This window comes from Xenopus laevis, chromosome 3S (assembly GCF_017654675.1).
Source record: "Xenopus laevis strain J_2021 chromosome 3S, Xenopus_laevis_v10.1, whole genome shotgun sequence".
Taxonomy (NCBI): Eukaryota; Metazoa; Chordata; class Amphibia; order Anura; family Pipidae; genus Xenopus; species Xenopus laevis.
This window is the reverse complement of record NC_054376.1, coordinates 43423446-43450734: the sequence shown is the minus strand read 5'-3', so window position 1 is coordinate 43450734 and position 27289 is coordinate 43423446. Positions and strand designations below refer to the sequence as shown.

Sequence of the window (27289 nt, the reverse complement as noted above, 5' to 3'; positions counted from 1 at the left end):
TTATCTGGCTTTTCCAAATACTGTACACTAAAATAGCCATGCTTGCTGCAACAACATATATTCTCCCTGGAGTTAACTCTATACGTGGTTCAAAACTGATGAAAATTACACATAAACTTGATCTTTTCCAACACATCTCTTACACTTGCAAAATACTATAAACCACATATGAAGCCTCTCCAATTTGCCCCATGGGGGTAAAAAAATTCCTGCTTGACTCTAAGATGGCAACAGACCAGTCTCTGGGTTAATTTGTACTATCAGCTATTGATATAAATTTAAGAAGAATATTTATTTACATTTCCCATTACACTTTTGCATAAGAGCAGTGATGCATTAGCATAATATTTCGTTATACTGGACACTGTTATTATTCCAGAGCAGAAGTTAGAACAAATAAAGAGCGAATTTTCACCAGCCACCGCTTCACCACACTTCTCACGACTTTGCCAGGCCAAAATTCATTACCAATATGCTAATTCACTAAGATGAAAAGTTGTGTCTCAGCAGCCAAATGCTGGCGAATTTTTGCTAGCGCTACTTCGGAAGTGCAAGAATTTCATAGCAAAGTTTTGCTAGCGTTCAATTCTGCCTAGCGAAACTTCGTTAGAACTCTTATGCTTAGGTCAATTTGAATAGGGCGGGTACATTAAAGTCGTATGGATGTCTTTGTTAGTGATGTTGGTGCAAATGTTTGAAGTGGCCACTTTTGATTACAAATGTCCAAGGAACCATAATAAAGACAGAACAGATCCTCTAATGCCCTACACATGAGCCCATCCTAAAACAAATGTGCCAAGCCCATCAAATGTGTGGGAACACAAAAATATTTTTGATGGCAATGCCACTGTAAAAATTTAAACGACCATTCGCCAGAGCAAAAATTCACCTGGACGATACGGTGCAAATGAACATTATTGACGCTGTTCGCTAGCAAATTGTGAATTGCCGATGTCCCTGCAGACATTTTTTTTTTTTAAATATAATGGATAGTTGGGTTGTGTTTGAATTCTGTATAACATAGCTTTAAATATTAATAGTGATGGGGGAATTTTTCACGCGAAACGCAAATCAATTCCGACGCCCATTAAAGTCAATGGGCGCCTAGAATTGTCGCCAGCGTTGGAATTGTCGCCACCGTCAGAATTGTCTATGGCATCAATTTTTGCCAGCGAGGGGAATTTTTGCGGCAATTTCGCAAATGTATTCGCCGGCGGTGAAACCCGGAAATTTGCTGCGAATTCGCGCCTGGTGAATAAATTCGCCCATCACTAAATATTATGCATGGGATCAGGGATTTAGGTGTTACATCTGAAGACTTTGCAAGGAGGTACAATTGATTTATGGAACAACTGAATGATCTTTGTACACTTTGGTTGATGCATGGTGCTCATTTCAGTTTCGACTTTCACCCCAATCATTATGTTATCCTGTTGCACCTTGTGCACACTCTGCCTGTGACCGAAGCTTGCAAAATTGATTTCCTTGCCCTTTGCAAAATTAAATTCCTATTCCAGAGAGTGTCTGATTTATGCAGCCTTTTGACAATTAAAAGAGCTCTAACCATTTTCAATTGATTGAAACTGTAGAAATAATGATCTCTGAAATACCACCTTTAGAAACAGAGAGAGACTTGAGCATTAGCATCTCCTCTAGGTCAGGCACAATGTATGTCACAGAGCAAGGAGTCAGTAGAAATAAAAACAAGATTATTGTTTATTATTTTGTAAACCTGAATTTTATGCTAGCATCATATACTTTAAAGCACTCTATAAAGTCCATTGAAATGTATGATCAGAAACTACTGCAAGTCAGCAAAGTCTAGCTAATGTATTGTGGTTTATATGCAAAGTTACTAGACTTGTTGCAGTTTTTAACCACATTGTTTTGCTCAGTCATTTTTTCAATTTTATGGCTTTTATCATTCATTCTGCTGCTTATTACTGAGTTCCTTAAATTTGATTAATTGTATGGTTTTGTATGGATTTTAAAAGCTATAGTTGTAGTGCTCAAGGCATTTGCCTGTTTTCATTTGAGTTGAATATGCACCTAACACTGTTGCTTGGCTGAAACATCATAAGTTAAATACATGATGCCTTGAATTATTTGTATTTTTCTACAAGAATTATAAGTAGTGATGGGTAAATTTATCCGCCAGGTGCAAATTTGCGGCAAATTTCCGTGAGTTTTTGGATGTTGGCGACAATTCTGACGCCGGTGACAATTTAATGCACACCTATTGACTTTAAATAATAATTGGACAAAATAGTCACGTGTCAAATTTTTGCCACTGTCAGAATTGTCGACAGCGTCTATTTTGACACCCACAGCTTCACAATTCGCGTTTTCGGCAAACGAGGCGAATTCGCTCAAGAGGTAAATGCATATGTATTTTCATTGTCCTTTGTTTCTCTAGCTTCTATAGACTGGCTCAGTTTGCAGTTTTAGTTTTACTAAGATCCCACTTAGGTTAGCCAGCCACAACTTTATTTTTGTACAGGTATGGGACCTGTTATCCAGAATGCTTGGGGCCTGGGGTTTTTTGGATAGAGGATCTTACCATAATGTGGATCTTCATACCTGAAGTCTACTAGAAAATCATGTAAACATTAAATAAACACAATAGTCTGGTTTTGCTTCCAATAAGGATTAATTCTATCTTAGTTTGAATCAAGTACAAAGTACTGTTTTATTGCAAAGAAAAATAACTCATTTTTAAACATTTGGATTATTTGTATAAAATGTTGTCTATGGGAGACAGCCTTTCCGCAATTCTGTATAACAGGTTTCTGGATAATGGATCCCATACCTGTAACATTGTCATTTTAGTGTTTTATAACCCCCCCAAGAAGTCGGAGGAGTGTGATTTAATTGTTATATGGGGTGAGGTCAACTGAAATAACACTGGAATATGCCACAGCAGTCAAAACACTATCTTCTTATTGCATGCAGAAATACACAATAAAACAACACCAGTATAGCTACATCCTCAGTACTAAATTTATATTTGGTGTGATGTTTAAAATACTCCATTCTAGACAGAAATTATATACACAGATTCCGACCCCTTTTGCCTCAAGAAGAATTGACATGTTTTAATATCCCTCAAGCAACTATTACAGGGCCCATCATATTCTACTACTCACTCTGATTGCTGGCTTCTTATAAACGTACAAAAATATTAAAATAATATGCTCAGCCTACTAATTGCTTAGTATGGATTAGTGTCACATGTCATTATAAAAGCTACTTTTACCGCATTCTTATATCTAAGCCTCATTTGGGCAGAATCAGTGAGGAAAGTGTTAAAAAAAATTGTACATGTATTAAAGTTCAGCCTCACCATTGAACCCTAACACCATCAGAATTCTTATTCATCACTACAAATCACATGCAGCTAAAAGGCATTTGAACAATTATTTTCCCCACTGAACGAATTCATTTCAAAGTTAAATCTGAAAAGATGAGTAATGTTTTACAGAACAGTAACTACCATTACCACTTGGTATAAATTTGTGATCTTTAATAAGTCAGACCCGTTCTTATGAATATGTGATTTTTGCTCATAATTTGGTTGTAGATAAGTCTTTTCCTTTGCTAAACCATATTTACTTCAGAAAGAATTTTTTTTTACATATACAGTGCAACAGTGTATTAATCTGTTTAATTGCACTACAGTTCTATATACTGTATTATCCACTCATCTGAGAAATTCTAATTAGCTGTTTTTTCACTTTGCGTTTGTATGGGTTGTATGAGTTCATTTACATCAAGAGCAAGAGGGGACACAGCCAATTAGCCTTTCTTTTTTATAAGAAGAATCAGTAAATTATTGAAATGAGTGGTCATTAAAATATCTGCAGAATTTATACTATTTAGTATTTCTTTGCTCTTTTTTTTCTGTTCTGTGGAGTAAGGAACATCTTGATTAGCTTTGCCTTTTTGCTTAACATTAAAACATTTTAAAGACTATCCATAGACATTTAACAATTTTTTTTCTTTTTTTACGTATAAAAAAGGGCATGAACTGGATATATTTTCTACTGACTCGGTATACTGTACTACAAATTGTGTAATTCAGGCTAATTTTTTTTTTTTTTTTTTAAATTCGGGTAGTTTATTGAAAGAATAAGGTACGCAGTTTACAATGTAAAGACAAATCACGGAAAAACATTGTGCACATGTTACATGTCTAGAACAAGCAGGGTGAAAGAAACAGAGCATGCAAGATACCTTTCGTCAGGAGTATTTCAATACACAACAATATCAAGACTCCCTCCAGTGAGGGATTCATATCTATTCAGACAAGTGAGATATAAAAACCAATTACCTTTCCTGAACCCTATTCGATTCAAACCGCTAGTGGTTGTCTTGGGTGTAGGGGGTAAACGTTAGTCCAGGATCCCCAAATTTTATGGAATTTTGTGGGGGCTCCCCTTTTTAAGTACATTAAGTATTCAGTGTTACAAGTATCTTGCATTATTGCTTTCCAGGCAGAGAAGGTAGGAGGAGTCACAGCCCTCCAGTTCTGGGTGATTAGCCTCTTGGCTAGTAACAGTGCCTCCAGTAGGAAAAGTGATTGACATTGATTCAGTTTTAGGTCCTGAATTATGGCCAAGATGCAGGTTTTAGGAGTTCTGGCAATTGTCACCTGAAGCACCCCATCTAAGGTATCTAGTATTTCCCTCCAGTATGTAGTAAGCTTGGCACAACTCCAGAGCATGTGTATCAGAGTTAACCTGTCCAGAGCACACCTAGTGCAGACATCCGGGGTGCTGGCATTAATGTAGTGAAGTCTGACAGGGGTGTAGTAAGCTCTGTGAAGTATGTATAGTTGAATTAGCCGTAGTCTATGGTTGGGGGAGACTAACTGGGGGGATTCTTGCGCTTCTTGCCATTCCTCATCTAAGATTGTGCCCACATCCACCTCCCATCTAGAGCGTAGCCCATCTAACTTGTTTCCATGCACCTCTTGCAGCAATTTAGCATACAACATGGTGACCAAACCTTTGGTGTGTCCCCTTTTAATGTAAACTAGAAAGGGGTGCGTGGACAGCGTTAAATCCTGATGCTTGTGGGTGACAGTAAGAGCACAGCTGAGCCTATGATAAGTCAGCCACTGGTTATGCGGGATCTGAAAGTGGTCTTTCAATCGAGTAAAGGAAACTAAGGTGCCATCATGCCATACATCACCAAATGTTCTCACCCCGTGGTCCGACCAAAGACTCATTGGACCAAATTTTGCCAACAAGGGGTAAGTTTGATTGTTCCATATTGGTGTAAGCGGGTCAATGCGGGGGGACTTCAAAAGTGCATTGGCCATTTTCCACACCTTACGTAGGGAGTCGATGGGGGGGGGGAACTAGTGACTGAGCTGTAACAACAGATTTCCCTAGAATCCAGCTTACTGGGTTATCAGTAAAGCCAGTCAAATGAGTCCAAAGAGAATGTAGCACTCTTTGATGCGAGCCTTCCACCCACGTAGTGAGGTGGGACAATTGTGCTGCCAGGTAGTATAAATACATATCTGGTAGGGCCAGACCAGCTTTATTTTTAGCACACATTAGCGTTTCAAGCTTTAGTCGTGGCCTGGAGTGAGCCCACACCAGTTGTCTAAATACAGCATTAATTTTAAGAAAATAGGATTTGGGTATCCATACCGGGGCTTGTTGTAAGACATAGAGGAGCTTGGGTAATATAATCATCTTTATAAGATGGATCCGCCCTGTAGGGCCTGTTGGGAGATTAGCCCATGCTTTAAGCTTTTGAGACATCCAATCATTCAACGGGTCTAAGTTAAGTGTTAAGTATTGTTGGGGGAGAGCTGTGACTTTAACTCCTAAGTAAGTAAATTCGGGAACTACTGTAAAAGGAAAGGTAGACATTCTTTCCTCCTCAGTATGTGGGTCTAGCATAAGGGCAGTGGATTTTGATTTATTTATTATCAGTCCGGAAACTTCACCAAATTCTGCCAAGACCATTAGGGCATTGGTTAGCGAATCACCCCTGTCTCCCAGATATAAGAGGGTATCATCCGCATATAATTGAATACGATCCTCCCTATTACCCAGAACAAACCCAGTTATATTGTTATGAGATCTGATGCGGTAAGCAAGGGGCTCAATAGCCAATGCAAATAGTAGAGGAGAAAGTGGGCAGCCCTGCCGAGTACCTCGGTAGAGACGGAAGGACGGGGTAGACATATTACTAGCTTTGATAGAGGCGGTGGGAGCTTTGTACAACAATTTAACCAGATTGATGTAGTTGGGGCCAAATCCGAATTCTTTAAGCACTTGCCAAAGATATGGCCATTCAACTGTGTCAAAAGCCTTGGCAATATCCAGGGCAACCACAGTCCTCTGGCCCTGGTTATCATGGGGGAGGGAAAGATTAGTGTAAAGCCTACGGATATTCAGAGCCGTAGATTTGCCAGGCATGAAACCGGTCTGATCCTCATGCACCAAGTGGTGAATCATGTCACCCAGTCTCATGGCCAAGACTTTTGCCAAGATTTTAACATCAGTTGTAAGTAGTGAGATTGGGCGATATGCGTCACAGTACCTAGGGTCTTTACCGGGCTTGTTAAGTAGCACAATTGTGGCATTATGCATGGACGGGGGTAAGGACTGGCGCTGCAGCGCATCCTGAAAGGTCGCACACAGGTGTGGGGCAAGTTCTTTTTTGAATCTTTTATATATTTCGATTGGTAGGCCATCTGGACCAGACACCTTACCATTAGGGAAGGCATCAATGGCTGCAGAAATTTCCTGCACTGTGATCTCAGCATCCAGGGTCCTGACCTGCTCTATCGTTAAAGTAGGCAAGCAGATGTTAGTAAAATAGGCCTCCATTCCCTCTGGGGATGTCGTATTTTTAGAAGTATAGAGATGGGTATAGAAGTCATGTAAAATCCTAAGTATCTCATTGGGTTGACTATGTAGTACTCCCTGCGAATCAAAAAGGTCAGAAATTACCGGGGGGGGTGGTGTGTGCCCTGGCCATAAAAGCTAGTAGTTTACCAGCCCGTTCACCTTGTTCATAAAAATTAACCTTAGAGAAAAGCAGTTTCCTCTTCGTTTTTTTCATGCAAATGTGCAGCGTATTCCTGTTCTGCTTGGCGTAATGCTATCAATGTGGGTGGGGCGGGGTTTGCTTGCATACTAGCAGTAAGGATATCAACCTCCTGACTTAATTGCATTTCAAACCGGCGTGAGGCCTTTTTAACTGCCGTAATCTTGGTGTGGAGAGTGTGTCTAAGAGTGGCTTTGAAGGCCTCCCAAATTATTGGGGTATTAACAGGTGAATGGTCTAGTGAGAAGTACTCTGTGATAGAGCTGGCAACTGCTGCATCGTTATTGATAATATTGAGCCAGACTGGGTTGAAGGACCACTGTCTATTACTGTGGGAGCTGGGGCCAGTATGCCAAGTAATCTTGAGCGGGGCATGATCTGAGATACCTCTCGTTTGATAATGAGCACTTTGCATATTTAAAAGCAGGTCTTTGGAAAGAAATACCATGTCTAACCTTGATAAGGACATGTGAGTTGTGGAGAAGCAGGAGAATCCAGATTGCAAGGGGTGACAGTGTCTCCATGCCTCCACTAGAGAAACATCCGCCATCAAGGCCGCCAAATTAGACGCTCTAGCACTGGAAGCGGTGGCAGAGCTCCGTACCCTATCCAAATTATCATCCAAAACTGTGTTAAAATCACCACCACAGATAATTTGCGCATATGGGAAATCTGCTACAAATTTAACGAATTGGACAATACACTCATCTGTATAAGGGGGCGGAATATACAAATTGGCCAACACAGTATGCACAGAGTTAATCTTACAATACAGGAAAATGAATCTGCCCTTGGGGTCAGATCTAAGAGACAGTAATTGGAAATTAACAGATTTTTTGATCAACACTGATACCCCACCAGTGTAAGGAGAGTATGTGGCGTGAAAGGCCCAACCCACCCAGGGATGCCTAAGGGCTAAAATCTTACTCCAAGTAAGATGGGTTTCTTGTAGTAGTATCATTTCTGCACCAAGGGACTTGACCTGATCTAGTACCAACTTTCTTTTAATCCGGTCATTTAAGCCCCTTACATTCCAGGAGAGTAGGGAAAAATTCAAAGCAGATGTCATGAGGAGGTATCGTTAATATTATGACCAACATAATGAACAAGAAAAAAAGGCAAAAAAACCCCATATGATATACAAACACTTTAGCAAAATTGCCGACATGGACTTGGAAATGAGGCATAAAGGCCACATGTACCTGAGAAGAGCATAGACATGTAAACATTTTAATGCTACCCGTTTTACGGTCAATCTTAACAACTGATTAACTCCCGTCCCCTGCATCTGGTGTAATTCAGGCTAATTTAAACAATGGTTCAAAGTTAAACATTTTAAAAACCTGTAGATAAACTATAACACTTTGGGGGTTATTTAGCAATTCTTTTTGCAATTTGCATTTTTTAACCAAAAAATCATAAATATTTGATATTTATTAAGCAAACAAAATGAAAAGATTGAATGTAAAACTTCAGCAACATGTGTGGTCAAGTAAACTCAGTGGGATTCGCCCTAGCCAAAATGTAAACTGTTTGCTCAATTTTTAAAAAAAAATTAACTTTAAACTTACTAAACATTATGCGTAAAACATGATTTTAAGGTATTCAAGTTTTTTTCCACAATTGTATTTACTTAATTTTTTATATTCTGAATTTTTTAAACAATGTCACATTTGTGTTTTTTTTTCAATTGTAAGTTTAAAGTAGAAAAAAACTTTACATACAAATGGTGATTAATATGTGTGATGAATAGCTACCCTGGTGGTCTAGTGGCTTACCCTCTGGCATGCGGGGGTGCCAGCCGTGCCTCCGCCAGAACCGCCCACCGGATGAGTCCTGTTCCCTTCAGAGCAGGCTCTCCTTTGACGCCCGCGGCCGCACACTTCCAGGTTTATGCGCCTGCATGATGATATCATCACGCAATGGTGTGAAATTCATAGTATTTAAAGGGACTTTGAATGAAAACTGATGGCCCATTGTTAGGTTCTATTTGTTAGTTTCCTGGGGGTTTGTTCCTTGTGAATCCCCTTGCCTGCCTGCTGACTATTCAGTACTCTCCAATCTGACCCTTGCCTGCCCGCTGACAATTCTATGCTTTCCAATCCCGATCCTAACCTGTTTGACCATTCCTTGAACTCTGCCTGCACCGATCCGGCCTGTTTGACTATTCTTGTAATCTGCTTGTGCTGGCCTGTCCACGCTTGTCTGTTTGGACCTGTCTTCCATCCAGTATCCTTGGTGAAATGATCTTGCCCCTTTGCTCGTCCACAACCTTTGTTTGGTTCCTCTATTATTAAGAACTTGCGGAATCCAATTAGCTAAGGGCTCCTCCCAAAGTGAAAGGCGGCTGTTAAAGGTGGAAGCAAGAGCCGGGACCAGGTTGCCTAGCACTGGTTCTGGATTTAGGGTGCTGATCATGACATATGGCCTTTAGGGGATGATTTATCATGCCTTAATTCATTGTTGGACAAAACGACTGCAGAAAAAGTGATTGACTTATTGAAATCACTCATGTTTTATGTAATTGATGGCTCCCAATCTGTTTGAAAAAAGTTTATATATGTTTCCACAAAAAATAGAAAGCTAAAACATATCTAGTATAGGTAAATTTAACTGGACTTGCTGAGTAATCATTCTCAGCATATAGACTCTTCCACTTATCCAATAACAATGGCACATTGTAACTCTTCAGAGAGGTGACATCTGAAATTCACAGAGGTGTAGATCTGTGTAGTTACTGTGATAGGATTATCCAATGTGTCATGCAACTCCTAGAAACAGGTGTTACTTGTGAGAGTTGCATGAATGGATGTGTGAAGTGTTCTGAAACCGCCGGGGTACAGAAGTTGAAACAGCATTGTATGTAGCAGACAGGTGGTGTCGAAGGAAGGTTGAAGGTTATATGCCGAGAACTTCCCACACCACGTCAGTTGAACTGAAGAAGCTGCTCAGATGAGTAGTGAAACATCTTCAATGATTACTCAGGAAGTCCAGTTGTTTTAGATTTACCTATATTAGATATACCATGACCTGGATGAATGAAAATCTTCATAGTCATATCTCATAGCTAAAACCTACAACTAGCTAGCAACTTGTTCTGTCCATTTGGACTTGACCTGGTACCAGGGTGGATGTGCTTGAAAGCCTGGGACAGTAGGTCCTAGTATAAGCCCTCAGGTAATTTATGCTTTAGTGACTCTTTAGTTGACCCTGTGAATGAGCTACTGGTGGAATCTTCTAGTATAGACCACTGTAAAAGTGTCAGACAGTATCATTCAGTTCAATATATCTGCTATAACAACTACTGGCACCCAGTTGAGTTCATGAGTCACATGCAGCAGTGTTCCACTCATGACAGCAGCTGGAAAAGGTTACCCTAGGTATCTTTAGTGGTATAATATAATTTACAGATGAAGCCACTTTGGTTTGTGTGTTTAAAAAAATAACTTAAGCTGTTTAACTCATTTATCCCATTTAACAAAAATAGTAAATATTAAAACAAAATTAGTACAGGTATAGGATCCGTTATCCGGAAACCCGTTATCCTGAAAGCTCAGAATTGACGTCTCTCATAGACTCCATTTTATCCAAATAATCCACATTTTTAAAAATGGTTTCCCTTTTCTCTGTAATAATAAAACAGCACTTGATCCAGACTAAGATATCATTAATCCCTATTGGCAGCAAAACCAGCCTGTTGGGTTTATTTAATGTGTTCATGAATTTCTAGTAGACTTAAGGTATAAAGATCCAAATTATGGAAAGATCTGTTATCTGGAAAACCCAAGGTCCCGAGCATTCTGGTTATACAAACTCATTCTGGAACAGTACCTATAAGTAGTGATGAGCGAATTTCTCCGATTTCGCTTTGCCAAAAAATGTGTAAATTTCCGGCAAAATTTGCAAAACGTAGAAAAATTTCACCACCCACTTCAATTCCCGTAAATTGTGACACTCGCGTCAATTTTGACGCCGCCGTTAAAGTCAATGGGCATCCGAATAGTGTTGATGCACAACAGTTTTGACACAAACGACTTTTCCAAATCGCGTCCAAATTTTTTTGAAGCCAGTGAATTTTCGCGGGAGGTTTGCGAATTTATTTGCCAGTGGCGAATTTTTCCGCAAATTCACGCCTGGCAAATTTATTCGCCCATCCCTACCTACAAGCTTTCACAAAACAATGCTTCTCTATTTGCCCACCTAGGGAACCATCATTGGCTTTCCCATCCTTGTATCCACTATTGCCAGGAAGCAGATGTTCAGTAGGACTGTGCATGTGCTCCCAATTTATAGCTTAACAGTAGTGAAAGCAATGACATGCAGGTCCCATGGGAAGTGTTCTACACTTTGGTGGTCAATGAGGAATGCATTTGGACTGGAGAGAATGAACTGCAGTTCCCCTTTTTTCAGTCACTGCATGCTGAAATATTAGCTCATGTATGATGATGTAATGGGGGTCAGCAAATACAGTAACTCTTCCACTAAGTAAATGTCATGTGTCACCTAATTTTGAGTACTCTAATAAATGTAACATGAGAGAAAAAGTCAACATGCACATGTTTTCATGTAATAATCATGAATTGCTGCATATCTGAAGTAGTTTCACTTATACTTGATAAGAAGAGATCTATCATAAAGCCCAGCATTTTATCACTTAGCTTTAACGAAAAACATTATAGGGCATATTTATCAAGGGTCAAAGAGAAAATTCGAAGTAAAAAAATTCGAAATTCAAGGTATTTTTGTGTACGTCAACTATTGAAAACGCCAAAATTCAATTATAATTTGAAAAAAATTGTCTATTCATCTATCAACATTTATCATGTACTGTCCCTTTAAAACTTCAACTGTGACCATTCGCCATCTAAAACCTGCCGAGTTGCCTCTTAGCCTATGGGGGACCACCTAGAACCTATATGGAGTCATTTGGTGAAAAATTAAAGTTTTTTGTGGCAAATACTTAGTTTTGAATTCCATCAAATGGACTAAAACTTTGATTCAAACGATTCGAATACAGCCTATTCACCTGAAGTCCAAAACTTAGATTTTTTTAATACATTTTGATTGGTCTTTTTTTATTCAAATTTCAAAGTTATGGGAGTTCAAAAAAACTTCCATTTCCTCGAAAATGCGACCCTTGATAAATCTGCCCCTGTATGTCCCCATATATTAAATTTCCAGTGTAGAAACAAATGATTAATTGAACAAAAATATAAGAGGCATTTCTAATTTCAAATTGAATAATTGGTTGTGGTGATAAGCGAATCTGTGCTGTTTTGCTTTGCCGGAAAATTCGAGAAACTGAGAAAATATTTGTGAAATGCATTGAAGTCAAAGGGCATCCAAATATTTTTACTTCCGACAAATTTTTAGGCTGAACAATTTTTTTCTCACTCCAAATGCATTAAAGTCCGTGGGCATTTTTTCTTTTTTGTCTCATTGACTTTTTTTGTTTTGTGACTTTTTTGCCCAAATGCATCAAAGTTAATGAGTATTTTGTCTTATGGTGACTTCTGTTACGGCGACTTTTTTTGTCACAACAAAATTTTTCATGGCAGATTTTTGCCGCAGTTTATAGAAAAAAATGCAGATGGCGAAATGAACAATTTCGCTGCGAATCCATGCCTAGTGAAAAAATCTGTTTATCACTAGTCAGTTGGGTAAATGAAAAAGATTTTACATTAATAATGAAAAAGCCTGCAATTCCCAACAACAAATTGTATATGGATCCAGATGCCATGGATAAATAAAATGTTTAAATGTTTGATTTTTTAAATAATGTCTTAGAAACCTGATCTGATCCAATAAAAATAGAAATGTCAAATTGTTTCTGTGTCTTAGGTTGGAGGACATACAATGCTACCTATTCGATGGATGCCTTCTGAAAGTATAATGTACAGAAAATTTACCACTGAAAGTGACGTGTGGAGTTTTGGCGTTATCCTGTGGGAAATTTTCACTTATGGAAAACAACCTTGGTTTCAGCTATCAAATACAGAGGTAATTTTAGATACTATTTGTTATTTAGGTGCAAAGCCAAAAGCATTTGCTGGAGCACTGTTAAGCAAAATTAACTTTTTAAAAATCTGCAAAATAAACTGTAATTCTTGTATTTGTATCAGCATTAAAATATGCCTAATGCAAGGAAGAGGAAACTAAGTTAAAATTCTATTTTGAAGAAACAAAAAACTATGCATTTACCAAACATAAATTGTTCAAAAAAAATATGTAAAATCTGCTCTATTTTAATTTTGAGTCAACTAAAGAACTGACGATACACTTTTGAAGAACAAACAAACTAACTGCTATTCTGGTTACAAAATAGAATTAGATTATTTAAAGCATAATCTACATAAAATCAAATCTATATTAAAGTCAGTTAGAAACAAAAACTGTCAAACACAATAACAAAGCATGCCCACAAAGCACTGGACCAAACTACCTCGTAGCCACTGATCAGTATATTGGATGGCGGGTCAGATCAGTACATTGGCCATCCATGTGTATGGATTAAATGTGCAAATGCCCTACTCACTGACTGACTGATAGGATATGACAACAGTTGACCAATGAATGGTAAGCTCTAGTCTAGGCAAGGATAATAAATTAGAAGTTTGAACTAATATTTACTCGATACATGCAGCTCTGGAAACAAATCTGTAATTAATCCTTTTTAATGCAGGTGATTGAGTGCATTACCCAGGGACGTGTCTTAGAAAGACCAAGAGTGGCCCCCAAGGAAGTCTATGATATTATGCTGGGATGCTGGCAAAGAGAACCACAGCTGAGATTAAACATCAAAGAAATCTACAAGATTCTCCAGGCACTAGGAAAGGCTTCGCCGATCTATTTGGACATCTTGGGCTAGAAAATGCCATTTGTGAAATTCCAATCCTACTTAACCTCTTTTTCCCTTTTCCTGCTTTCCAAGAATATGTCTTCATATGTTAAAAGATAAAAATAAACTCAAGTGCCTGCAAAACACAACAACACAGAAATAAACCTGTGATAGCAGATTTGTTTTTTTATAAATCTTCCACCAATACAACCAATTAGGAAGAAGCTGCTGTTACGGATTTAAAATATATATGTGGGAAATTAAAGCAAACCACTGGAAAATGGTTAATTTTTGCTCCTGTTTTTGCTGTGTGCAAAAATGTTTCCTCAACTACATGCATAAAGACAATCTGATACTCTACAGGGGCATCAAGCCTTGAGATGTCTCTGAAGTCATTGGAATTCTCAGAGATGTGGCTTACACAGTGGTGGTGAATAACTGCACCTGAATCCGTTGTCTGAGACTGAGACTGGTTATTTGAAAGCCCATATGTGGATGTCAAGGCAAAACAGCAAACTGCAACTAAATTTGGGGTGAGAAGAGCAATTCAGCCATTTTGGGGAGGGAGCTGTATATTTGTCTTCAACAGTACTTCTAAATGTATGGACAGTTTTCTAATTTGTTAACTCCTAAATGTATAGAATTTCTGCAAATTTAACTGGTACCTACGGGTAAGACAGTTTTTTATTTGTTCTTTATAATGGTTTCTTCCCCCCCCCCTCCTTTTTTACACTGGGAATATGTAGGAGACTTGATTAGAGTGAGGCACCATAACAGTTGTTGTGGCTTTTTTACTGCAATTTTGAGCACCCGATATGTTCAACCAGTATTCACAATTCAACACAAGTATGTCAATGGAATAATTCAGTTAAGTCTAGGAATAAGAAGGCTATAGATCAAATGTGTTAATTTCCAACCTTATATCATTGTTTTAAATCAGATTGTCTTGTTTCAACGTAGTGTTTCTCAGGTATGGATTCCTCAGCAATGTCACATTTCAGTGACTCCCCCACAATTAATGATATATAAAAAAAATTATCTGACTAATATGACTAATATGTAGGACAGATTTATTTTCATAAACGAAAAAATTCTAGAGGGAAAAAAATCTCTTTATTATTTATGTAAGCATAGAGGAGGACATTTTATTGAGGGATATTTTGACACTATAAACATTTCACATTAGAGTTTTTAGTTTGCCCATGGAAAGCAGATCTCTGTAATAGTGAATAATCCATCAAAGCTAAAATTATATTTACATGATAAACTTATAGGAATATTTGATTCCAAGGGCCTCCATTAATGCCATAAAATTGTTGTTAGTGCCGTTATTTCTGTAAATTATTTTATGTTTCAAGTTCTTGCTTCATCAAAAACTGGAATGATAATTCTGTCTTTGGAATGGCTGCTATCACCACCAGTCACCTCCCATTCCCATATCAATTAAACCAATGCATCTGCCTTTTGACCTGTTGCTAAACTTTATGTCAAGATAAAAAAAATGATCTTGTTGAGGAGCTGGAATTCACAATGAGACATATGTATTGATTGACCTCTGACTTGAACTACAGAACATCATTGCTCAGCTACAAATGGGGAGAATGATACATGCTCATGAAAATTGAGAGACTATTTAAATTTGATGATTAGATTCCTTAAAATATGACAAATCCAAAAATAATATGGTGGATACGCAATCTTGTATAGAACAGTGTTTAATAGACATTTTATGGTGGAACCACACACATGTCTACCATGTATGGTGAGACTGAAAAACATACATTTTCAATTTATTTTCATAGTGCTTTCTACCCAAACACCTAAGGCTGCTTTTTTTTTTTTACCGATGCCTGATTTCATCATTAACACTCAACCACCATGGGTATTGAAATTAAATGAATCAAAACATCAGATTTTTAATTTCCTTAGTTTAGGCAAACATTACGCAAGATACCCGAAAAACGCATTTATTCTGAAATAAGAAAAAGCTTTTGAGGATTTAAAAAAAAAAAAAAATATTTAGTGATAAGAAATTGGAACTGACACTTGCAACATATATATTGTATGTGTACTGTGATAAGCTCATGAATCTCTGGGACAACAGTGACAAAGCCATTAAATAGGGGCCAGAAAAGGTCTCTGTTATTCCCGTCCTCAAAACTGAGCAGTAATAGAGTGAGAAATTGATAATAATATCATGGAAAGGTATAGTAATGAAGAAAGAGAGACCAAATGACCCCAGTAGAGATTCAAAATAAGGCAGACATGTTCTGTAACCCCTACTATTGATTGTATAATCACAGTTTGCCAGTAGAAAATAGGTATCTGAGTTATGCACGAATCCAAGTACAACAACCCCTTAAAATACAAGTCACTGGTTCATCAGCTGAAGTATTGTTATGTGCTCTAAGTTTAAAAAAAATGTTCCTTCCTAATCAATTCCATGATGTAATTGCCTTTAGAATTGATTGCTCATTAGAAGTCTGTCATGTGTAGTATTTTTCTTACCATCCAAAATTCTGGATTCAACACTCTTTGGATATGGCTTGATACAAATGTAAGTATCCATAATATATATATATATATATATATATATATATATATATATATATATATATATATATATATATATATATATATATATATATACACACATATATATTTCATTCACCATGCTGTTCAGTCACAAATGCACTAGCCTTTCTGCTTTTTTCTCATATTATATATCTGTGCAAAGGTCAGTGTTGTTTACCAGTATAGATATGAATTTCCAAAGAACTGTATCCAAGTGCTATACATACTGTATTTTCCCATTACATTCCCGTTATTATTATTTATGTATTTATTGCCTGTAGGATGTTTATTAAAAGCCATATGTATGGATGGGAAATGAACTGGTATTTAAAAAAAAAAAATATATATATATATAATTGTCAAAGGAATTAATCCCCTTATCAATTTGCTTGCAGTACTTATTATGCTATGTTATGGAACACATAAAAAAAGGTAAATAAACAGAAAGGGAATGGCAACAACTCATTCCACACAAAGAGATTAAATAATTTCTCACAGTCTGGATAAAAGTGATTGTTTCATTACTACTGTACTTCAAAAGAGCTTTCTCTAGAATTTATTTTGAACTGTCAGATAATATCCAGGTTAGGCTTTATATGGGGAGTTTTACAAAGTGCCTGCTTGTAATGCATATAGTATTATACTAGCCATGACTAGTGATGGCGCAAATTTGCAGCGGATTTGCACGTTTTGCCATCGGTGAATAAATTCACCCATCATTAGCCATGACATTCCTTTTGAAATCTGTCTTTCACCACTCTGTTCTGTTTGGCTTATTATATGTTTGAGATATATATATATCATGCAGGCAGAGCTCACACCATTAGCCAGAAATAGAACCTGGGTGCTAGTCCGAATATAAATAGATACCAAGGTGAGTTGACAGCACTCCGAGGAAGTTTTGAGGCAAAGGTTTCAGCAAACAAAATGTTGTTTTATTGGTTCCAATCAGGGAAAGAGAACTCTGTTCTGTTTGGCTTATTTAGATCTTTGAGATATATATAAGGAATGAGGCTACAATAAGTGTTGGAATGTGGGAGGCTCTGCTCCTCTTAAGAATTATAAAAGATGTACTGTATATTGCATATAAACAGGAGCCACGGTTAGCTCTATTTGTAAACCTTCTATGGAATAATGAGGACTGCAGTTTAACAACACTTTCCTTCTATAAAACACCCCCCAGGGTAACAGATTCATGCTATAAAACTGTGCCTAAACAATGCAGCACTGCCCTCTTGTTGATCCATCTGAAGTCAATATTGTATTAATGCTTCTCTTTGTTTAGTTATTCCAGAATGTCACAAGATTAATGTAGTGCATAAATAAATGATCACATACACTAAGAGTAATCTTACAATAGAAAAACAAAGGTACCTTTGTTTGGAATAGTGTCTATTTGTTCCAGGCAATTAACCACCAAGTAGAAAGCTAAAGGTCTAATTTCAGAAGCAATCGTTTTTCTATTGACATCAGCAGTAATATGCAGCAAATATAAATTTCCCTTTCTCTCCTTTCGTGTATTATTGATGCCATGAAAAGGGTGTATAAATCTTCAGATCTGGTTCTTGAACATACTTGTATCTTTTTATTATGTTTTTTAAGTTTTTAGTGGCATGAGATTGGTTGATTAATTCTAGCAGACTGTATAAACAGTGGCATGACCAGGAAGATGAAAGACAGATATTTCATTTGCCCCTGTCACTGCCACTGTTTCTCACCTACAGTTCCTAGAATTGTTCATTTGGTCAACACGGTAAACATTTTTTTACTGGTGTAGTTCAGCTACTGGTGGGTCATGGGTTAGCCATTTATGACCTAGCAAGTGTGCTGGCAGCGCTCCCGAGAAAAAACATCTTTAGATGATTTTTGTAATCCCTGCTCAGCAAGAATATTGCTGTAGGGATACTGAAAGTATGAGCCCTTTTAAGTTTCCTTTCAGTGAAGCCATGTATTCTGTAAGGAATAAGCGCCTTTGAAATCAATGAAAGGAACATGTTCAGGATTCAGTTCAGGAGCGGCACTTCTTGAGTGGATCCAAAGAGTGAGCTCAGTGGAGCAGCACAGCAGTCATCAGTTGTCCCTACAGTAAAGAGATAACAAACTCAATGATCTGTGCATTCCTTTTATGTTTTCAAAGGAAAGGATGCAGAATGTGAAATATTTACAAAATTAAATATACGGTGGTTTTTTAACTACTCATCCCTCTTAACAAAGAGACCTGGAAATTAACTGTTTTCTGGAAACAGACTGCTTGCATTTAACCTTATTCTTTCAAAGATTTTTTTTTTTTTTAGAAAATACCAGGTTAAATTGTAAATACACTTGCCTCTTTATTATATAAGTTAATAACCCCCTAAGATTTTAATTTGATTTAATATTCAGCTGAATGATTGAGAATTTATCCAAAAATTTAAAATAAAGGAACATGTCTGTAATTATTTTCTGAATATAATATATATCACGCCAAACAGATCAGGTTACAGTATTAATGAATGCTGAGCATGGTATGGTATGCTACTTAAATATAATCCTATTAAAAGTCAAACTTTGCCAGAGGTTCAGGACCATGGATAGCAGCTAGGCTTCCAGCAACGCTTTAACAGATACACTGCTCTACTGGAAAGGAGGGGGGTTACTGGAGTCGACACTGAAGCATTACCAGTATTTTTAAATAAGAACTGATTCATCTTATTACAGTATGTCACAGATTTAATATCTGCCTTAATTAATCATCATTTTTAAAAATAGAAGTCGAGTTTTAATTTAGTAAAAAAACGAATTGTTTGCACAATTATTGGTTTTCAGCCATACAAGGAGTTAAAAATGCACATGATGTCACAGGCACACTCACGTGATGTGGGTTGAAGTTATTAAATTGCCAATTTTATATGTATTTGTACATTTGTAATATATATATATATATATATATATATATATATATATATATATATATATATATATACACACACACACATATGTCACGTATTCAAGTGACAACACAGATAATATACAAGGGACACCATTCCACCCTAAAGCTAGACATGACTGTGTCACATCAAATGCTAAATGAAGGAAAATATGCGCTGAAGATATATTTCTCATATATGGTATTCTGTTCATTTGAAGCTGAAATTAGAATGCTATTGAACATTTGAAATGTATTGCTTTAACAAATTACATTTTATTGCAAACGTGCACGCCTTGATTGAGAAACTGAATGGTTATTGGGCTCAAGGGATAAGGCTTTTTTTTTACCAATTCTAATATAAAGGTGAGATTCTTAATTTGGACTCAAGGGAACCCTATAATGAATTTGGTGTAGTCTAAAATTGTCACTTCGTGAAGAGGCCAACCCCTTATGGTGCCATAGGTATATTTTAAGCTTCTCCCAAGAGATAAAAATATGCAATTTATATGTAAAAATGCTTGATTTCACCATTGTAGCACACACATCCCACCACAATCTTTTAAGGTCACACTGACATATTTAGAAAACGTATACTATACATGTGTTCTGTATGTAATTCAAACTATATCTATATATATATATATATATATATATATCTATATATATATCTATATATATCTATATATCTATCTATCTATATCTATATATCTATCTATCTATATCTATATATCTATCTATCTATCTATCTATCTATCTATCTATCTATCTATCTATCTATCTATCTATCTATCTATATATATATATATATATATATATATATATATATTTATATTGATCTTTTTTTAATCCAAGATGGATGCTTCTATATGCCTGATCACTATGGTTGTCAGAGTTGACAGTTCACAATGAAAATAGTAGGCAAATGAGTAGTTAATGGAAAGACACACATGGTAGTAGCAACAACTGATTATTCTGCATTCAGAGTCTGGGGGTTATGTAAGTTAAAAAAATGGCACATTTCTAATAATTTATTAATCAACAACAATCAATAATAATTTAGAATTTATTCTATTTAAAATCAAAGATCTTATTAGTTGCTATGGGTTATTGCACCTGGGCAAACGTAGTCCCTTATGTTACATAGGGAGCATGTGATAAGGCCTGGTTACATACATGTACCTTTTACTATTTAGATGAAGATGGTGCAGATTGACATTGAAGCACACGGGTTACCATATGTTTTATCCACCCTATATTTTGCATACAATGCCTACTGCTCAATAAAAAAATAACAGACCACGATAAATCATGCTAGAACTATACACAATGGAGAGAGGGCTCAAACATAGCAGATAATTCAAGCAGGGGAAATCCAAATTGGTGCATAGTAAGCATACAATTCACATTCTTCTCCCTAAAACCCATAAAACAAGCATAACATTTGGTCTAAATCCTAATTATATATCTCAGTGGGCACCCATCCTAACATATTATTCATTTTAACCTGCTTACTGTACCTCAAATATGCACAAATCAAAGGCTGGCTCAATAGAGTTTCAAAGAAATATACATAAGGAGATGAAAGACTATATTAATGTGACTAACATTTGTGGAAAACAGTACCTTGAAATAGTTATTTCCAGTTAAATGTAAGTAGGATGATATGTTGGCTTAGTTGCTATTTTACATAACTTATTCCAAAGAACATGAGAGCTGTAGAGAGTGTAAATCCCATTATCTCTCCCAGGTCCAGCACTGCAGGATTTTATATGTGAGCTGGTCTGGCAGGGAAATAATTTGTAATGTGGTGTGAGTTAGTTCTAGCAAGTGGTAAATTTAATATTTCAGAAAGAGCTGTGATAAGTATTTAATACCAAAAGCCATCATTTAAGCACTTAAAAGAGTCAAATACTTTGATATGTAATTATAGACTTAACTTTTTTGTTATCTTTGTCTATATTATATGGTAGGTGTTGTGTTACCTTTTATTACATGTTTATTATCCATCAGAACACCATCATTCACATGATATGGAAATGTTGTTCATCAGCCGCTAATGTGTTGCAGCATAAGAGATAGCAGTTAAATCCATTGTACATATTTTCAAGTTATCTGTTGAGAGATCAGCCTATAGGTATCACACTTTTGACTTCTCTATTGCTTAAAGATTTCTGGATTACCCTCAAATCTGTATATACATTGCTAAAAGTAATTCACAGTTATTGGGAGGAAGTTATCTTCCATCATGTTAATGTTATTGCTTAATACAGGTAGCACATATACCATAAAGGAGGTTATACAGTTAGCTGTGATTTTCCTAGGATAGATAGGCTTACTGCATAATTGCCTGCATATTTCATAAGCTAGTCTAAGATCACTGTATTATAATTGCATTTAACAAAGGCTTGTGGATGATTTCAAAGCACCTTTAGCTTCACATTTAGAACACAAAAATGCATCTATTTTATAAGGTATTTCAGACAATACTTCTCTGCTCAGCGTATGGAAAGTAAATGTTTAAGTGCATGGGCCATTTGCATATGTGCTCATAATCAACCCCTCCGACTTGTTTTCTAAGGATGAGATGCTGAACTCTACTTTCCAGTTTATTTCCAACATCTCTCGTAACTGTCATATAATGTTGTATCATGTGTCCAGGGTGGTAAGAGAATTACATTTCCTTGAATTTTTAAGCGCATACAATAAATTGCAGTATTGTAGATGTTTTACATTGAGTAGAGTCTAAAAATCTTGGTATTGTTATAAAGGTATTTTTTTAAAAAAAATATGTTCCCTGAATCAACTTTGCTTTTGTTAAAATAAAAGCACAGGCATGGTTATATGATTCGATGGAAAACCTGCTGCACTCAAGCTCCACTAGAAGTCCAGCTGCCAATAATAGCAGCCAATAAATGCTAAATACTTTAGACACTATTAGTAGTTGTCTAAAGCAACTGGACTTACTGAGTAACTTGCTTGAAAATCTTTCGAAAATCTTTCACTCGTGTGATCTGTTGCTTCAGTGTCAAAATCACTGTGAAACCCAATCAAAATCAGTTGATCAGAGTGTTTTCAAACTATACCGATACAAAACCCAATAGTTACTGAATGGTTTACCCAGTTCCTGTTACTTAGCCCATATGTCATCATATAAACATTTCTTTAGAGAGACTCACCATGTGGAGGCTCAGGTGCTCTGCCCCAGCCTTCCGTATAAGGGAGCAGACATCATCGTATTGTTTTGTAGGGTAGGCACTCAAATGATGAAGTGTTGTGAGAACATGAAATGCATAAAGCTGTGATCCACACTTGTACCTTAATAAAAGACCTGTTTTTTACTACTACTGCCTGGAGGACTGCTCTTTGAGTACCTACCCACAAAACAATACAACTTAGCCCATATGGTCAGCAATCATTTTTTTGCACAAAGCCAGATTGATACATCTCATTCAAACATGATCATTGTGCCAGTGATACCTACAGTATCAATGATAGCCATTTCATAAGATGCCACAAGATGTATGAGTGAGAGAGAGATTGAGCAGTCTATATACTGTATATAAGGATACACCTTTTAACACTGCAATTAAGTACTTTCATTGTGCACCAAATACAATGGAAAAGGCAAACACACACACAAAAACACATACACATGATGACATGAAAGATACCAATGTAAGCAAACTTTTGTGGTTTAGAAATGTGTGTCTCCAACATGGAAATCCATGTTTCTTGCCTTGTGATGTTCATCTTTGGCTGTGGAGAACATTCTGTAGGTCTGCTAAAAGGTTTCTGGCCTACACTAGACAGCAAGTTAAATGTTCCTTGTCATCATTGGGATATTGCTATATTTTGGGTCATAGCTTATTAAAAAATATTCAACAAGCTTAAGGAGAAAGGGCAACTAGTTTAACATCACCAAAGCCATCAAATGTGTTTGCTCTTTTCTCCCTCTGTGAAATGGTACTCCTGTATGCTCTTCAAGCAGTACAAAGGTTATTTTGTTCCACCGTAAAAACATAGCTTATTGCTGCATACAAACTGTGTACACTTTCCTTGACTTTTGTTAGAAAGAATGTTTTTTTACCTAAATGCAAATATATATATATATATATATATATATATATATATATATATATATATATATATATATATATATATATATACAAAACAAAAAAGGCATTGTTGTAAATATTCATTTATGTCTCTGTTGTATTCTTCTTCATGCTATCATAATATTAAGTGTTATGTTAAACTCTTCATCTACTGATTGTTGTAATTAAACATGTATCCTGACATAGTTTATGTAGGTCTCTTCTCAAAATAAAGTATAAAAGATATGTTTAAGTCTTGTATTTCTTTAACACTAAGGGGGTTATTTTCTCATATTTTACCAGAAACAAACTCAACCTAACTCCCATCTACGAATTTTGCTAATTTACTAATAATTAAAATCAAAAAATTCTGTTTAAAAATATAAATAAAAAATTTGAGTTTTTTCTAAATATCTCCAATTTTTTGAGTGTATATGCTTAAATACCTCAAATGTTTTGAGTCTATAGGTGTACAAACCTTGAATACTCAGAATTTCTGAAGTTTTCAAGCGAAAACCACCCAACACCCCAAAGCTCCCAAAATTTGTGAAGGTTAAAAACATATTTAAATAGTAAAAGGGACAGCAGCCTTTGACTTTTACATGAATTTGACTGGTGTTGGAGTATTTTTGTGTTAAAACTTTTAGCATCTTCGGGCCATAATAAATCTTGAAATTTTTCCTTCAAAAATTTGAGTTTTTTTAGTAAAATAACTTTACATTTTAGAGACAAAAACCATGTTTTAATAAATAATCCCCTTAATATGTTTGCAGAAGACCTATGCTAATGAACATTCTACCACAGATTTCCTTATACACAGGAGGCATAGGTAGGCTGGAGTCTTTATGGCCAATGTATTAAACTGCAACTTTTTTAGGTCAAGCTTTTTGACACCAAAAAAACCCCCAAACTTCCAGGATTTGTTATGCGAAAAAACTGTGACAATTCCAAATACGGAAATGCTCCAGTTAAAATCTGTTAAAATCATGTAGAATCCATGGCAGATGTCCCTTTTACAACTGGAAGATCTTTCTTTGATTTAAGGTTTTGGAGGTTTTTCAGGTGTTTTTGAGGCTGGCTTTTGTGCTACAATATGAAAAAGTTACAGCTATTGTGCGACAAGTCAAAAAAGTCACAGTTTCTGCAGCTTTTCCTCTTTGTGCTCTTTCAATTTCCATCTTTTAATATATTTCATGACTGGTGGTTTTAGAGAAAGGGAGTTAAGTCTTGGTTTCAAAAACCACTAAAATGAGACTCTTAATAAATAGGCCTCCACATGTGAGCCACTGCTGGCAACCAGTTACAAAACAACAGAGTAGATAGATAGAAAACAGCAGGTAGAACTGACCAAGATCAGAAAAAAATGGACCTTCAAATTAAACGATGTTGAAGACTTTTAGCTTGGAGAAAACATATATTGGACCGAATTCAAATCAATGACAAAATGTTTTCTCATAATTCAATTACAGTTTTTCAGTACATGTCAATAGAGGTTTCATATGACAAGGTGAGGTTTTCTTGCTGAAATGCATCTAGCTCTATGGGACAATCCGGAATTGAATAAAGAGATAACTCTTATTCTTATCTCATCTAATTGAATCGGGCCCATAATGTGGTCTTCTTCTGGGGTATAGACATTTGCTCCTGGAAAGAAAATATCTACTGCAGGTGTGAAAACGGGAATAGTATTATTAAGCAGAATGAAAATAATGACAATTTTAACTGTGTTGTAGTACAGCAAATCATGTATCGCCCTTTTATAACCAAAGTCGATCCTAGGGGCTGAAATTAGATAAAAATAAAGCATAACATAATTCAAATACCATATCTTTGAATATATTGTAAAATAATTGTTTACATTGTAAAATATCTATAAGATACAGGATTTAACACACAGAATGTTTGGAATCTGGAATTTTCCAGGTAAGGGATCTTAGTTACCACCAAGTACAAGCTACTGTTTTATTATTATTATTATTATTATTATTATTATTATTATTATTATTATTATTATTATTAATTATTAGAAAGATTTGCTTAAAATGAACTCTATAGGAGATGGCCTTCCTGTAATTTGAAGCTTTCTGGATAATGGGTTTCCAGATGTCATCCTATGCCTGTAAAGATATCATGACACCATGTCATGTTCTGTAACACAGACAAAGTCACAATGCATATTTGCTAAATTAATGCATACAATTAAGGAGTCAGAGTTTTAAGACCTACCTGATAGCTGCACTGTTGGCTCAATTCAATCTAGTCAATGGTTGACGCAGTACATGGTACATAAAGGTTTACTTAAAATTAATTTAAAGAAGGTACCATAGCCAGATAGAATACACCTTTAGGTACTGAGAGAACTTAGTTCTGTTTTAAATAGCCCTCTATTTCTGATTTTCTTAGACTCACTTGGAACTGGCATGGTACCTATGTATCAGTGTTTGCAGATAACACTATGTGGCCTAATTATTTCCATCCATGCTGCAGTATCTTGACAGACTGGCAATCTGGGTTACATGGTTACATAGTTAAATTGGGTTGAAAAAAGACAAACTCCATCAAGTTCAACCACTCCAAATGAAAACCCAGCAAACATACACACACCCCCTCCCTACTTTTAATTAAATTCTATATACCCATACCTATACTAACTATAGAACTTAGTATCACAATACCCTTTGATATTATGTCTGTCCAAAAAATCATCCAAGCCAAGGGTGGCTAAGTAGCAGATGAGATTCAATCAGTGTTGACATATGTAAGGTCATGTACCTTGGATGTAAATATATGGCAATTCCAACAATGGATGGATCCACATGGCCTTACCCGTTTCAAGAACAAAATCCCTTAATCATAAGCCTATGATTAAGGTTTTATGTTTAAGAAACCTGTCTTTCAATTTCTGTATTGTTTTCCCTATGTAGTAAAGGCCACAAGGGCAGATAATTGTATATACCACATGGGTAGATTGACATGTGATCCTGTGTCTTATAGTGGTTCAAAAATTATAGGTGTTGATACAAAACAGCGCAGAGGTTCTGCTGCAAAAGTGCCTTTATTTAACACGTTAAATAAAGGCACTTTTGCAGCAGAACCTCTGCGCTGTTTTGTATCGATACCTATAATTTTTGAACCACTATTGATGGCTTTGGATGGAAGCAAGGTGCCGCGATACCTAAACTAAACCACAGAGGAACAAGTACCAGTTTATTACATTTACTATCCTGTGTCTTATATCAAACTGTTGTAAGGTGTGTGGATGGGAGCAGAATGTGCCCTGTATCATGTTGTTACATACAGAACAGTTGTAACAGCGAAAATTCCTAGGTTGAGAAATGGAAAGGAAGTGCGAGACCGTGTAGTGGGACTTGTTGGCTTTGACTAGCAAGTCTTTCAAGTTCCTACCACATTTGAAGGCAAACATAGGGGGACTTTTGCAGTCTGAACGCAACACAGCATCTGGTTGTGAGTGATGCCAGTGTTTCTGCACAATACGTTTTATATACCGACTGGCTGTGGTGAATATAGTAACAAACACCTTTCTTTCTTCATTGGATTTTTGTATGTGAGTCTGTATTTACCGGAGATTTAGCTTGTTCAACCACCTCATGAGTATAGCCAAGCTCACGAAATCTGTTTGTCATCGATTGTAGTGAATTCTCGAGTTCATCTGGCTCTGCTGTGATGCACTTAACCCTGGTGAGTTGGGAATATGGTAATGCCATTAATGCTAATCAATGAAGGTGAAGAAGAGATCATCTATGTAGCAATAATGACATCAAATATTTTGCCAAAATTCTGATA

General features: G+C 36.3%; 1 protein-coding gene across 3 annotated transcripts in view; it reads left to right on the top strand.

Moving 5' to 3' along the window:
* Positions 1 to 19822, top strand: part of LOC108712840 (NT-3 growth factor receptor) — a 399826-nt gene extending 380004 nt beyond the window's left edge. For all 3 annotated transcript variants that reach the window (XM_041588223.1, XM_041588224.1, XM_041588222.1), the window contains exons 16-17: positions 12913 to 13071; positions 13754 to 19822. In XM_041588223.1, the coding sequence (XP_041444157.1) occupies positions 12913 to 13071; positions 13754 to 13939 (345 nt within the window). In that variant the 3' untranslated portion in view covers positions 13940 to 19822. The remainder of the gene's footprint in view (positions 1 to 12912; positions 13072 to 13753) is intronic.
* The last annotated feature ends 7467 nt before the right edge of the window (positions 19823 to 27289 follow it).